The 12,362-nt window shown below is 42.9% G+C and overlaps 4 protein-coding genes across 4 annotated transcripts; 3 read left to right on the top strand and 1 right to left on the bottom strand.

The window, feature by feature from the left end:
* Nucleotides 1-691: 691 nt before the first annotated feature.
* On the top strand, nt 692-2,634 carry pbk (PDZ binding kinase). The gene is made up of 7 exons (XM_088362281.1): nt 692-775; nt 1,129-1,266; nt 1,327-1,466; nt 1,545-1,714; nt 1,783-1,912; nt 1,988-2,167; nt 2,243-2,634. Exons 2-7 carry the CDS (start codon nt 1,130-1,132, stop codon nt 2,458-2,460), a joined length of 975 nt encoding a protein of 324 aa, XP_088218407.1. The 5' UTR covers nt 692-775; nt 1,129; the 3' UTR covers nt 2,461-2,634.
* On the bottom strand, nt 2,599-6,113 carry esco2 (establishment of sister chromatid cohesion N-acetyltransferase 2). The gene is made up of 15 exons (XM_088362261.1): nt 5,973-6,113; nt 5,618-5,688; nt 5,302-5,552; nt 4,976-5,225; nt 4,716-4,908; nt 4,553-4,647; nt 4,347-4,440; nt 4,214-4,274; nt 4,088-4,130; nt 3,921-4,011; nt 3,722-3,853; nt 3,565-3,654; nt 3,350-3,493; nt 3,087-3,271; nt 2,599-3,017 (listed from the first exon to the last, which is right to left on the bottom strand). The coding sequence occupies exons 2-15, from the start codon at nt 5,668-5,670 to the stop codon at nt 2,885-2,887; spliced, it is 1,815 nt and encodes a 604-aa protein (XP_088218387.1). The 5' UTR covers nt 5,671-5,688; nt 5,973-6,113; the 3' UTR covers nt 2,599-2,884.
* A 348-nt stretch (nt 6,114-6,461) lies between these two features.
* ccdc25 (coiled-coil domain containing 25) lies at nt 6,462-8,314 on the top strand. The gene is made up of 9 exons (XM_088362290.1): nt 6,462-6,641; nt 6,718-6,765; nt 6,836-6,875; nt 6,993-7,044; nt 7,121-7,196; nt 7,276-7,379; nt 7,448-7,650; nt 7,749-7,794; nt 7,871-8,314. Exons 1-9 carry the CDS (start codon nt 6,617-6,619, stop codon nt 7,898-7,900), a joined length of 624 nt encoding a protein of 207 aa, XP_088218416.1. The 5' UTR covers nt 6,462-6,616; the 3' UTR covers nt 7,901-8,314.
* A 368-nt stretch (nt 8,315-8,682) lies between these two features.
* Nucleotides 8,683-12,145, top strand: LOC148381503 (cholesterol 24-hydroxylase-like). Its single transcript, XM_088362265.1, has 15 exons — nt 8,683-8,917; nt 8,994-9,071; nt 9,138-9,219; nt 9,377-9,450; nt 9,513-9,599; nt 9,839-9,977; nt 10,060-10,167; nt 10,247-10,409; nt 10,525-10,590; nt 10,820-10,892; nt 10,969-11,053; nt 11,126-11,236; nt 11,324-11,412; nt 11,511-11,577; nt 11,649-12,145. The coding sequence occupies exons 1-15, from the start codon at nt 8,769-8,771 to the stop codon at nt 11,799-11,801; spliced, it is 1,524 nt and encodes a 507-aa protein (XP_088218391.1). The 5' UTR covers nt 8,683-8,768; the 3' UTR covers nt 11,802-12,145.
* The last annotated feature ends 217 nt before the right edge of the window (nt 12,146-12,362 follow it).

Here is a 12,362-nt window from a genome sequence, read left to right as displayed (position 1 = left end):
CCATCCAGAGCCTGTTGTCGCATTCCTGCTCCTCGGCCTCAAAGGAAGAGTTCTGCCAAGGTCAAAGGTCATAAGATGGGGGACAAGCTGGGCTGTGTGAAGAAGGAGAACCTGGAGGTGAATTCCATGGTGTTCAGCAGACAAATAAAAATATCACACTGTGCTTATTGCATTGATAACTTAGATTGCTGACTGACAGTGTTGTCCTCCAGTGCAACTCAGAAAGAACAAACCATTCCAGCTATTATTACTGCCAAGTCATAAAAAGAAACAAAACAACACGAGGCTGGAGATTAACATCATAAAAACACAACCATAGTTGCATTGTTGGGCTTTTACTGAGTTAATGAAATAATAAATGACTTTTGGCCAGACAATAAGCTCATTTTCCAAGTTGACTTGTGATGGAAAATGTGTTTGTTTTGATTTGGTTTCAATCCGCATCACGTCGTAGAAAACAAAGCATGTACAGTATTCGCAACGTTACTGACCTCTGGTGGAATCTTTTTGTATGGCAACTCCGCCAACAAAAGGGGATTTCAGGATTGTATATTCTTATAAAATTGCAAATTGTTACATATATATCTATATTTTAAAGTATACATAGAATTTTGAATTTTCTAACCCCAATTTAAAAAAATAAAAAATAAAAAAGGAAAACGAGAACCGCGCTATTTGTCCCTCTGAGGCTTCCGTCAACTTCCGTTATTACGTTGACATTTCAAAAGTACGGCGCGATCATTTTCACTCGCTTAGTTCTCGTTCCTTGTGAAAAGTAAGTAATATAGCGTTTATTTACTAAAACAACAACTTTGAACAATACACACTCAAATGCTACTTCTCGCTGTACCAACAGTGACTTGGCTTGTCGCCATTTTTTGTCGTCCAGGGATTGTTAGCTTCATTACTGATGACGTCTGCTAAGTTTTATATTGTTTTCGTCACATGCATATTTTATTTATTCTAATCACATTAATGCAAGATTAAATGCACAACACTCAATCAAAAACAAAACAGGAAGAATTCAAAATTGCAAACATTAATCGACTCTGAGGGCTTAGTGCTATAGAAAATGAATGAATGGATGTAAATCTCAGTAAACGATCTGTTTTTTTTTTAATTCAACAGCATGGCTGGATTCACCACTCCTCAGATGTCCAGAATCAGGAACTTTGCAAGCGGAGGAAGCCCCATCAACATCCCGGCTTCACCGTTCATGAAGAAGCTCGGCTGTGGGACAGGAGTCAGCGTCTACCTGATGGACAGGTGACCTTCTTAACATAAATTGGCTCTCTAATTGAATTTATCGTATCGATTTGATTCCAGAGTGGGAAAGTCCAACGCGTCCCCCTGGGCCATCAAGAAGCTCAACAGCAAATGTGCCAGCAAACAGGCTGAAGTCTACCTTAAGCGTCTAAAGGAGGAGGCAAACGTCCTCAAGGGGATCGACCATCCCAACATTGTTGGTGAGAGACGAAAGTCTGGGCGCTTTCGTTAAAACTAATAGAATATCCAATCTCCCTGTCCTGACTGAATGTTTGCAGGTTTCCGTGCGCTGGCTACGGCCAAAGACGGCTCCGAGTGTCTGGCTATGGAATTCGGAGGCGAGCAGTCGCTCAACGACCTCATCGAGAAGCGCAGAAAAGACGGTCTTCGGGCCTTTCCCGCCGCTGATGTTGAAAAAGTGGCGCTCCACGTGGCCCGTGGACTACAGGTTTAAAAACATGCCGACTCGTGGAAATAGTGTGATTCCAAGTTGTGATCCCCTCTCTCTTTGTGCAGTATCTTCACAACGAAAAACAACTGCTGCACGGCGACATCAAGTCTTGCAACGTGGTCATCAAGGGCAACTTTGATGCCGTCAAGATCTGCGACGTGGGCGTGTCCCTGCAGCTGGATGAGAACATGACAGGTAGGTGCAACACTGGCCGGGACAATACGCGCTTTCATCAGATTGAGCACAAAGAGATTTTTGTTTTTCGGTCAGTGTCGGACCCCAAGGCGGAGTACATCGGCACGGAGCCCTGGAACCCCAAGGAGGCCTTGGAGGGGGGCGAGATCACAGACAAGGCCGACATCTTCGCCTACGGCCTGACCCTGTGGGAGATGATGACCCTGGCCATGCCTCACATGGATATGCCAGAGGATGACGAGGAGCAAGATGAAGGTGAGATTTTTGGAGAACATGTGGGAAGATGAAGAGTGAGGTGAAGCAGCCCACTCACAGCGCTTCGTTTTTCAGACGAGTCGATGGAAGACAGCTTCGACGAAGACGCCTACTACGCCCAGCTGGGCACGCGGCCGCCGCTGGACGGCCAAGAGCTGGGCGAGTCCTACAAGAAGATGACGGAGCTCTTCTACATGTGCACCGAGGAGGACCCCAAGAAGAGACCCTCGGCGACACAGATCGTGCAGGCGCTGGAGGACAACGCGCTTGAGCAAAACAAGAGCAGCCTGTGAGGTTTGAGTGTCCTGATGATGTCACTTGTAAATGTTTATTTGTGCTGCTTTGTTGTTATTCTTGTAGACGCTAAGCTAAGATCATTTTTGATTGGCTTTTATATTCTTTTTTTTTTATTTTGTTCATAAGAACTCAAGTCCGGCGAATTAAAATAACTTTATTCAAACTCACAACAGCATAGATTCTCTCTGTTCCAATTTTTCCCCTTTGAAAATAACACAACTTAAATGTGATCAATCCTGCGGTTTAAAAACACGTTTCGGACTGGCAAAAACTTCCACAGGAAGTCATTTCCATATAAACATCGACAAAAAAAAACAAAAACACAGCAAATATACAACACTCAAACCTGAGCTAAAAAACACACTGATCAAACGGACTCTCTCAAAACCGGAGTCGTTCAGTCAAAATTCTCGGGTCACTTTAGGCGATAAAGTTGTAGACGAGGAACGTGGGCGTGCCGCAGTACGTCGTCGCAAACTGTTTGCCGTCCGGCGTGGGGTCAGAGAAGGCGATTTCGTTCTTCGTCAGGAGACAGCCGTACATGAAGGTGCTCCTGGAACAGAATATTACGCAATAACATCATCGCCCATGTTGTGAGCGGGATGCCAAAATGGCCGCCTACCTGACGATGTCCAGCATGCGGCTGGCGATGCCCTTGTGCCGGGCCAGGCTGAAGACCCAAATCCGACTAACGCCGCAGAGCGCCTTCTCCGGCACGGTGGAGCAGCACCACGCCCGGTGCCGGTCCATGAAGTCATCCTTGGTCATGTCTTTGCACTGATCGGGCTGCTCCAGCACTCGGAAGGCCTACGAGATACAACGAGTTCCTCACCAAACAAGGTCTTGGCGAAAAAATGCTAATTCTGCTCGCTCCCAAATGATGACCTTCTGTATGGGTTCTGCCACCAGACAGCCCACCACCATCCGATCGTCGTTGACAAACAAGTAAGTCTTGGCCTGCGAGGGTCTGCTCAGCGCCATCTGCTGGAAGCCCAATTCGTTGTCTGCGATGCGACGCACCTCGTCCGCCTTTGTTAAAATATATAAAAACTCTAATGATATGCAAAATGGCGGAAAAGAAATGTCCTTCAAGCTCGTACCTTCTTGACAGCATATTTGGGATCATCTGGCATGACCAGGATGATCTTTCCATCCCAGAACTCGCCCACCACCCTTTCCTTCTTCCAACCCTGGAAAAAAAAAATATTGAAGCGCTTTTTCCACAGATAGTCCAAAGTTCTTCGATGAGATCCTCACCACAAACTTGATGGCGTCCAGGAGGCACTGGTGGAACTGCTCGTGTTGGAAATTGTCTTCCGGGTTGTCGGCGCTGTACACCATCCCGCATGAGCCGCACACGGCGGCGCCAAATTGCTTCTGGCCTGCGTCCTGCCGGCAAAGCGTAGTTAGTAAAAAAAAAAAAAAAAAAAAAAGGACTCAAAAGGAGCCAACGTACAATGATGAGCTGGTCGGCGTCCTGCTTCTCCTTCCTCCTGCGGGTGGGACGCTCTTTGGTGGATGGTGTGCCAGTGGGGGAGCTCTTGGAACTTCAAGACACATTGTTGGATTATCAAAAAAAAAGGTCGATCCATGACATTGCAAGGACAAAAAAAAATGGCTCACCGTTTGGAAACGGATCCAAAGATGGGATACACTGCCACAGATTCTGGATGGGGCAAAAACTATTTTGTTAAAATCAAGAAAATGGATTTATGGAAGCTTCTTGAGGGAACCATGGAGGTATTTGACCTTTGGGTGGTGTGGAGGCAGGAGCGTCTCCAAGGTCACAGAGAGGCTTGGAGCTGCCATCCTGGTCAAGACAAGTTTTTTTTTCAAATAGATTCAAACAAATGTGGACATATTGAATGCTAAGCTAAGCTACCTGAGAAAGAAAGGATGCTTGAATCGGAATCCTTGTCAGCACAATTTTTAGCTCCTTTGTGATTTGGTAATTGTCAGCCAGGGCTTTAGGAGGACTGAGGAACAAAATAGGGATCAATAGTGAGGTGAGGAACCGTTCCTAATATTTAGGTGACCACACAAGAGGTCTGAAAATGGTGAATCCAACTAAAAGTGTCAAGTGAGCACCTCGCTGGCAAGTTGCTGTCACACTCCTCAAATTCCTTCGGGTCAAACTTTCTCCTCGACGCCTCAACTTTCTTCTCCACGGGCTGAACGGCTATCTGAGGATCACAAGAAAAAAAGTCATCAGGTCTTGTTTGAAATCAAACTTCATCTCATCCTTTGTTACCTTCACGGGATTCATCTGCTTTTGCTTTTTCTCAGGCTGGGCGGCCACCACCTGACTTTTGGATTTGTGAGTTTGGCCTTTGGACGCCTTCTTGTACATTGAGGAATGCTTCTTGCCCGTGCTGAAGAAGGCGGCGCCCACCAAAAGCTTGGGTTTGGGCTTCTTGCCCTCGGGCGCCTTCTCGATAGCATTGCTGAAGTAAAAAAAAATTCATAAGTAGCGCAATTTAGGGTGCTAGATTTTATTAAAGTTGCATCGACCTGCTCCCATTCATCGTGGACAGCTTGATGGTCTTGGGTTTCTCACTGTAGCTTCTGCTACGCACCGTCACCACCTTGACCTGCTTGCCTTTTGTCACCTTCTTGTTTTTCTTCTCCATCTTATTGCCCTGGCTTGGAGGAGGAACTGGAAGCGATTCCTTCACTGCTTTCCTTTCCAGAGGCGTGAGATAAACACTCTTTTTCGGCCCGTAGAAGGAGCTTGTCATCGTTGCCAGCATGACCGGAAGGCCTAAGGAGAAGCACGGATGAAACTGTTGTTAAAGCAGCCGACTCTGAGGTTCTTCCTTCCTCCAACACATCGATACCTGCTGCTTTTCGAGGAGACCTCCTCGGCGACGGGGAATGTTCTTTGTTCAAACTCCCATTCACATCTGGCTTCTTCCTGGGAGATCTTTGCTTGAGGGGCGATGTCTCCTTCTCACTTGCTGCTTTTCGAGGAGATCTCCTCGGCCATGGGAAATGTTCTTTGTTCAAACTCTCATTCACGTCTGGCTTCTTCCTGGGAGATCTTCGCTTGAGGGGCGATGGCTCCGTCTCACTCATCTTGGCCGGGTGACTGCCAGGACAACCAAGTATATCAAATTCAATACCAACTGTCCATAAAACTTTGAAAATGCTCACCTGTCCGAGTCCACAGAGGAGAGCTTTCTCTTCCGAGTGTTCATGAGCATCATTTTCGCAACCTTTTTTCCCTGTATGTGGACAAATATTATCATTATGTAGAACAATATCAGATTTGTCACATACAAAGGTTACAATTGGCGGGAATACTGGATAAAATTAAATAAAACGTAGGTATGCCGGGCAGAGAGTTTGGAAATATAATAAAAGATTTGTATTAATTAAAAAAAAAAGAGATAAGCGCTCACATTTAACATTTTTCAGTGCATAAATCCTTCGAACAAACGCTTTGAGATAAGCTATCGAACTAAAACACGACGATATTAAAAGATGAAACACACGTAGGGTTGCTTACCTAAAAACCGTTTAGGTTGTCGATGACTTTAGCGCACTTTTAGTGATGGAAATGTGGTAAAATAAAAGAAATTTGGGCATTAGTTTTTCTCCTTGACCGTACTTCCTCCGTGTGTTTTCAAAGGCGCGCCATCCTAAAACGGAAGTGGAATTTCGCGCCATGTACCACAATAAAACACTTCCTGTCGATGAGTGCGTTCACATATTAAACATTAAAAACGCCAACTATTAAACTATTGGACCTTTATTATAAATCTCATTTGTAACGTTTTAAAAATGTGCCAAAAATACCTGAAAATAGACAAAACAGCAATCCAGAAGTGGTATATGTAACGTATAACTTTTACTGTTAGAAACAGCTTCCGAGGCCTTGTCAAATATCTTACGAGGTTAATAAAATCTTAGATGAATAAACTTTAAAATGTGCGTGGGAAAAAAAAAACCTTAAATCATTCCTAATAGATTTTATTTTGGAGGTAAGGTAGAATATGCTTCCGCTGCCCGATAACAACTTCCGAGTTCAACCTTCCCCATGCGCAAAGTGACAACAAGTCAGTCTCAAAATACTTCGTTTTTTAAGCCAACCATTTTGTTGGGCACACGTCCATATTTCATTATTTCACCTCTTTAAACATATCCTTCAAAATGGTCTTTTACTTCACAAGTGCTGGTGAGTTTGTGGTTGTTAGCTACTAGCCTGGTTTGCTCCCATGATATCATAATTTGCTATCTCTGTTCCATTTTAGTGGTGGAGCCTCCCTACACCATTTACATGGGAAAAGACAAATATGAAAGTAAGTTTACCCATATAAAAGCTATTTATGTATTGTTGAATGTTCACTTAATTGATTACGTTGCCTCCAGACGAAGATCTGATCAAGTACGGTTGGCCTGAAGACATCTGGTGAGCATAATAATCTGAATATTATCCAAATTTATATTGAATAAATAAAGTTTATGCATTGAAATTATATGAGGGGCTTTCTTGCTAAAGGGATTAAAAGGTTTCATTTTCTCATAGGTTTCATGTGGATAAACTGTCCTCGGCTCACGTTTATCTCCGCTTACCAAAGGTAAATAGATGACGTCATTTGTCTTTTTAATATTGTTATATTTTGCCTCCTCGGATGCTTTCTTTGCCTGTTCTAGGGTGTGACTATCAACGATATTCCTCCGGAGGTGTTGATTGACTGTGCGCAACTGGTGAAAAACAACAGCATTCAAGGTCTAACAGTGATAAAAATATGAAAATATTTCGTGGTTGTCATGATGTATCTTGAATATGCATTTATGTGTCGCCTCAGGGTGTAAAATGAACAACATCAGTGTGGTTTACACGCCGTGGGCCAACCTGAAGAAAACGGGGGACATGGACGTGGGGCAGATCGGCTTCCATCGACAAAAAGAGGTAGAGCGATCGTGGGACGTCGTCGCCTCCTCATTCTGAATCCTAGTTGACAGCTGGTGTTTTGTCAGGTGAAGACGGTGACGGTGGAGAAGAAAGTCAACGAGATTGTGAACCGGCTGGAGAAGACCAAAGACGAGCGCTACCCGGATTTAGCAGCCGAGAAGGAGTCGAGGGACCGTGAGGAGCGTAACGAGAAGAAAGCTCAGCTGCAGGATCAGAAGAAACGCGAGAAAGAAGAGCAGAAGAAGAAGAAGGAGATGGACGAGCTCAAGTCAGTCGGCATGCCCTTGCCGTTATATCATTTTTTTTCCCTCACCCTCCAGATATTTTCAATCTATTCACATATTGTCGTTTTTTTTCCTCGGCCAGGTGCTACACTTCGCTGATGAAGAGCGAAAACATGCAAACCAACGAGGTGAGCACACTTGCGCCACACGAATGGGCTTGTACATTTCAATAAGGCTAATATGTAAAAATGCATCCCTGGGCAGGATGGCAATGATTCCGATGACTTCATGTGAGGAGGACGTCAGTAACGCAACAAAACGAGATATCATACAAGGGATGAACAGAGCAGTGACAAGCCTGCCCCAAACTAACATGGCCGCCGAGTCCTGGTGGGTGGACGCTGTTAAAGCTCCACGGGACGAGCAGAGGATCATTTTAAGGGGGACGTAAGACTGATCGCGCCATTTTGAATGATGCTCTGACTGAGCGGTTGCACCTTTTTCTTTTCTTTCTGCATGTCAAGTGTTTACTGGGCTGTATATGAATTTGATTTTCATGTAGCTTGTTTAAAATACATTACATCCATTTTCACAGCTCATCAGCAGGCCTACCATTGAAGATGTTTTTATTGAGAAAATCACAATATATGTTGGTATAATTAATATCATCCCATCCAATACATTTTTAATTAAATATATTATACATGCTGTCTGGTTGTTGTTGCAGTTACTGATAGTGGCCACTGGGTGGCAGTATTTGCCTATATACATGCCGTGTTTGCGTTTATTATTAGTTTCGAAAAATCATATTAGAAGAAGGGAGACGTTGAGTCAATTTAAACTGAATGTAACTCATTGTTAAAGTAATATATTTTGAGAATTTAATGGTCCTCCAGTACCCGCATTTTCACTGACTAGAATTTAAATTAAGTAAAAAAAAAAAATTTTTGGGGGGGTCATATTATTATTCGATCCGTATTCGAGCAAGATAATTTTACTTTGCTAGGGCTTAATCAAAGTTCAAAACAAAACGGGAGATTAAAAAACTTGCTGAGAGAGGCGCCCCATGATGACGTCACATTGGAGTTTTTCCTGCAACTCCCCTTTGCAGAAATACCGACGAACCTCATACGCAAGGACGAGTTTTAATTGTTTTTTAAAAATGGCTCTTTTACCGTTTTTTGTCACCCTAGCCTGGCATATGGCCGGCTTATTTTTATTTGTGTTGTTTTTAGCATTCCTCTGCTTCTGCGCCTACGTCAAGTATATGCACCTGAAGTATGATCACATACCTGGACCACCAAGGGAAAGGTAAAAAAAAAAAAAAAAAAAAACTTTGCGTGCTCGCCGCAGTTCACCTCTGAGAAGTTTATTTATTATTTTTAAGCTTTTTCTTCGGGCATTCTCCACATGTTGCGAGGACAATGAAAAACGACGGTCTGCCACACGACTTGTTTCTGGAATGGTAAACTTATTATGATAATAATAATGATCAATATTGACAGTACCATTAATGATATTATTTTGAAAGGGCCGAGCGTTATGGACCAGTGTACAGGATCAATATGCTGCATCTCGTCATGATCTTTGTTACCTGCCCAGAAACAGTCAAGGTACAGTCAAATTAGTACAAATGTATGAATGAAACACATAAAGGTTCAAATGAATCCCTTTTGCACACATAACTATTTTTGTCAATATCATTTGGATGACACAAAACCGTGATCAGGCTCTACTTTGAAATAATTTCCTGTTATGTGATGCATTCAGGAGATCTTGATGTCCTCCAAGTATCCCAAAGACCTGTTCCTCCACAAGCGACTCTTCAGCATGTTTGGTCAAAGGTGAATCGTGGAGCCAGATAGATAAAATGCATATTCTTTATATATGTGTATTTTTTTTGCAGGTTCTTGGGAAATGGGCTGGTAACAGCGAGGAACCATGACCAGTGGTATAAACAACGGCGGATCATTGACCCCGCCTTTAGTAGCTTGTGAGTTTTTTTGCTCTCGCAAACAGTCAATCAATAACCAATGTTTTTTTTTTGTTGCATAAGTATTACATAAGGTAAGGTGTGGTATTCACAGTTGATAGTAATTTACACAAACAACCACACAAGAATCCAATCAAACAGGTCAACCTACCACACTTACGTCATGATCACGTTTGAGAACAAAGCACACGTATGTTGATTCATTCTGCCCCAAAATATGTGTTAACACACACGTGCAGGTACTTGAGGAGTCTAACTGGTACGTTCAACGAGCGAGCCGAGAAATTGATGACAAAACTGTCCGACATCGCCGACAAAAAGTCGGAGGCCCACATGCTGGAGATGGTCAACCGAGTCACCTTGGATGTCATCGTCAAGGTTGGCTACGTCACATCAAAGCAAAACGAAACAACACAAATATTTAAAGGTCGTTTGTAAATGTCGAGGTTTGTCTGTTGAGGTGGCGTTCGGCATGGATATAGAGCACCTGGAGGACACGCCTTTCCCCAACGCCATCGAGACGTGCCTCCAAGGGATGGTCTATAACTTACGCAACGTCTTCTTTCAGGTACATGTTTAGTTTCTCTCAAAAAATTCCTTTTTCCATTCCTATTCCCTTTTCAAATAATCTACTGCTTTTCTTCCAGTTCTATCCCAAAAACTGGGCCGTGGTGGAGGAAGTGCGCGCCGCGTGCAAGCTGCTGCGCTCCACCGGCACCGAGTGGATCCACAACAGGAAGGTGGACATCCAAAGAGGCAGCGACGTGCCCAAAGACATCCTCACGCAGATCATCAAGTCGGCCGGAAAAGGTTTGTGTTGATGTGGTTGAGGCAATTTAGAACTTGATATTTTTATAGTAAACAATTTTGAAAAATAATCTAATTCCGTTTTTTCCTCTTTTTTGAAAAAAAAAAAAAATTTCAGAGGAAAGCATGACCAAAGAAGACGAAGAGTTCATGCTGGACAATTTTGTGACCTTCTTCATCGCCGGTGAGACTTTTTCTAATCCGATTGAAGTCATGTGGGCTGTTATTGTTGCCATGGTGATGCTTTTGAATTGCATTCCCTCCCGAATTAGCTAATCTAGTGACATGAGAGAAGCTGAAAGCAGTTCAGATCACATGCTAGCAATTTTTTTTCCCCAAAGATTAGCCTTTTTAGAAATCATGTTCATTAATTGTTCATTTTATTCATAATTATTGATTTTTTTCTTTACCAGGACAGGAAACCACGGCGAACCAGCTGGCATTTTGCATCATGGAGCTTGCCAAACATCCGCACATCATGGAAAAGTGCAAAACAAGAACGCTAAAAAAAACAACAACAAAATTGACTCCACTTGTTTTTTAATTTTTCTTTGTTTCATAGAGCTCAGAAGGAGGTGGACGATGTCATCGGGATGAAGCAAGAAATTAGCTACGACGATCTTGGGAAACTTGTTTACCTCTCACAGGTGGATTGAGAAGCTAGTATAGCATCGAAATTGAAAATATGTCTCTTTAAATTCGTTGTTCTACATTTGAAGGTTCTAAAAGAGACTTTGAGGATTTACCCAACAGCTCCAGGAACATCCCGTGAGCTCATCAACGACATCGTCGTCGACAACATCCGTGTTCCAGCCGGAGCCGTTTGTATCGTAAGGCGTTCAAATTGATTGTGGATGGGGAAAAAAAAAGTAAGACAAGGATGAGCGAAGAGTTTTTATTTTGTGTGTGTTATTCAGTTCAGCTCATACGTGTCCAGCAGAATGGAGAAGTTCTTTGAGAATCCGCTGGAATTTAACCCAGATCGCTTTCATCCGGATGCTCCCAAGTAAGGAGTAATTATGACTTCTATCCAATAATGTGGCTTCTCAACCTTTGTTATTGATATACACAATTCTAATATTTTATTTTATTTTTTTACACAAGGCCTTATTACTGCTACTACCCCTTTTCTCTCGGCCCGCGTTCCTGCCTGGGTCAGAACTTTGCTCAGGTGATTAAACAACAAAACAGAACAGTAAAATTAGACGTTAGCAAGCAATGCAATGAGAACTTTGTCAACAGATGGAAGCCAAAGTGGTGATGGCCAAGTTGCTGCAGAGGTTCGACTTCGCCCTGATGCCGGGTCAGAGCTTGGACATCCGCGACCTGGGCACGTTGCGGCCCAAAGGTGGCGTGGTGTGTGCCGTCACACACAGGAAGCACTGTGGGCTGTGAACGCACAAAATGGCGGCATCACATCCAACCCCCTTTCAAAAGTATTCCTCATAGCTTTAGCATCTTCTTTCTCTTTCAAACTTTGAACTTCACTGACAGCTGCCGTCCAATCAGAAACGCTGAAAGCTAACAAATGCACTTTAGTGATGGCATTTTTTAGTTGATTATGAATCCAGTGGAATGCATTACACTTTTTTGATCACTATTGTGAAAATAATCAATATATTGCACTATTCATGAAATATGAATGCACTTGATTTGTTAAGCATGATCATTTTTTTTATCTGTATTCAGTTGCAATAAATGCATTTTAATGTAATAAAATGTATTTTTATTTGCGTTAATTTCATTATTCCTTTATGCCTGCCGTAGAAAGAGGTGACCATGATCTCTGAACCTAATTAATGATGGTCCATTACGTACAATATCACATATTTGTAAATTTATTATAGTAAAATTGCAAGCACTATAATATTCTATGGATTTATGGTGTTATGATATTGGAATAAAAATATTGAAGTCTGGGAACGTTTCAGTTCATGCAGTTACTCAGAATGGCCA

The sequence above is a fragment of the Syngnathus floridae genome, chromosome 19, assembly GCF_059516105.1.
Source record: "Syngnathus floridae isolate MCC-2025c chromosome 19, RoL_Sflo_1.0, whole genome shotgun sequence".
NCBI lineage: Eukaryota > Metazoa > Chordata > Actinopteri > Syngnathiformes > Syngnathidae > Syngnathus > Syngnathus floridae.
This window is presented reverse-complemented; position numbering and strand designations above follow the sequence as displayed.

Bases quoted from the DNA above. Each gene is read 5' to 3' on its own strand.
- pbk (XM_088362281.1), top strand. From the start codon at position 1,130: ATGGCTGGATTCACCACTCCTCAGATGTCCAGAATCAGGAACTTTGCA. The intron at 1,267-1,326 runs GTGACCTTCTTA...ATTTGATTCCAG, and splicing joins AGCGTCTACCTGATGGACAG to AGTGGGAAAGTCCAACGCGT. The intron at 1,467-1,544 runs GTGAGAGACGAA...GAATGTTTGCAG, and splicing joins CGACCATCCCAACATTGTTG to GTTTCCGTGCGCTGGCTACG.
- esco2 (XM_088362261.1), bottom strand. From the start codon at position 5,670: ATGATGCTCATGAACACTCGGAAGAGAAAGCTCTCCTCTGTGGACTCG. The intron at 5,226-5,301 runs GTATCGATGTGT...GCTTCTCCTTAG, and splicing joins GTCTCCTCGAAAAGCAGCAG to GCCTTCCGGTCATGCTGGCA. The intron at 3,018-3,086 runs GTAGGCGGCCAT...ATTCTGTTCCAG, and splicing joins CGCATGCTGGACATCGTCAG to GAGCACCTTCATGTACGGCT.
- ccdc25 (XM_088362290.1), top strand. From the start codon at position 6,617: ATGGTCTTTTACTTCACAAGTGCTG. The intron at 6,876-6,992 runs GTGAGCATAATA...ATTTTCTCATAG, and splicing joins GGTTGGCCTGAAGACATCTG to GTTTCATGTGGATAAACTGT. The intron at 7,197-7,275 runs GTCTAACAGTGA...GTGTCGCCTCAG, and splicing joins GAAAAACAACAGCATTCAAG to GGTGTAAAATGAACAACATC.
- LOC148381503 (XM_088362265.1), top strand. From the start codon at position 8,769: ATGGCTCTTTTACCGTTTTTTGTCACCCTAGCCTGGCATATGGCCGGC. The intron at 10,410-10,524 runs GTTTGTGTTGAT...AAAAAATTTCAG, and splicing joins CATCAAGTCGGCCGGAAAAG to AGGAAAGCATGACCAAAGAA. The intron at 11,413-11,510 runs GTAAGGAGTAAT...TTTTTACACAAG, and splicing joins TTTCATCCGGATGCTCCCAA to GCCTTATTACTGCTACTACC.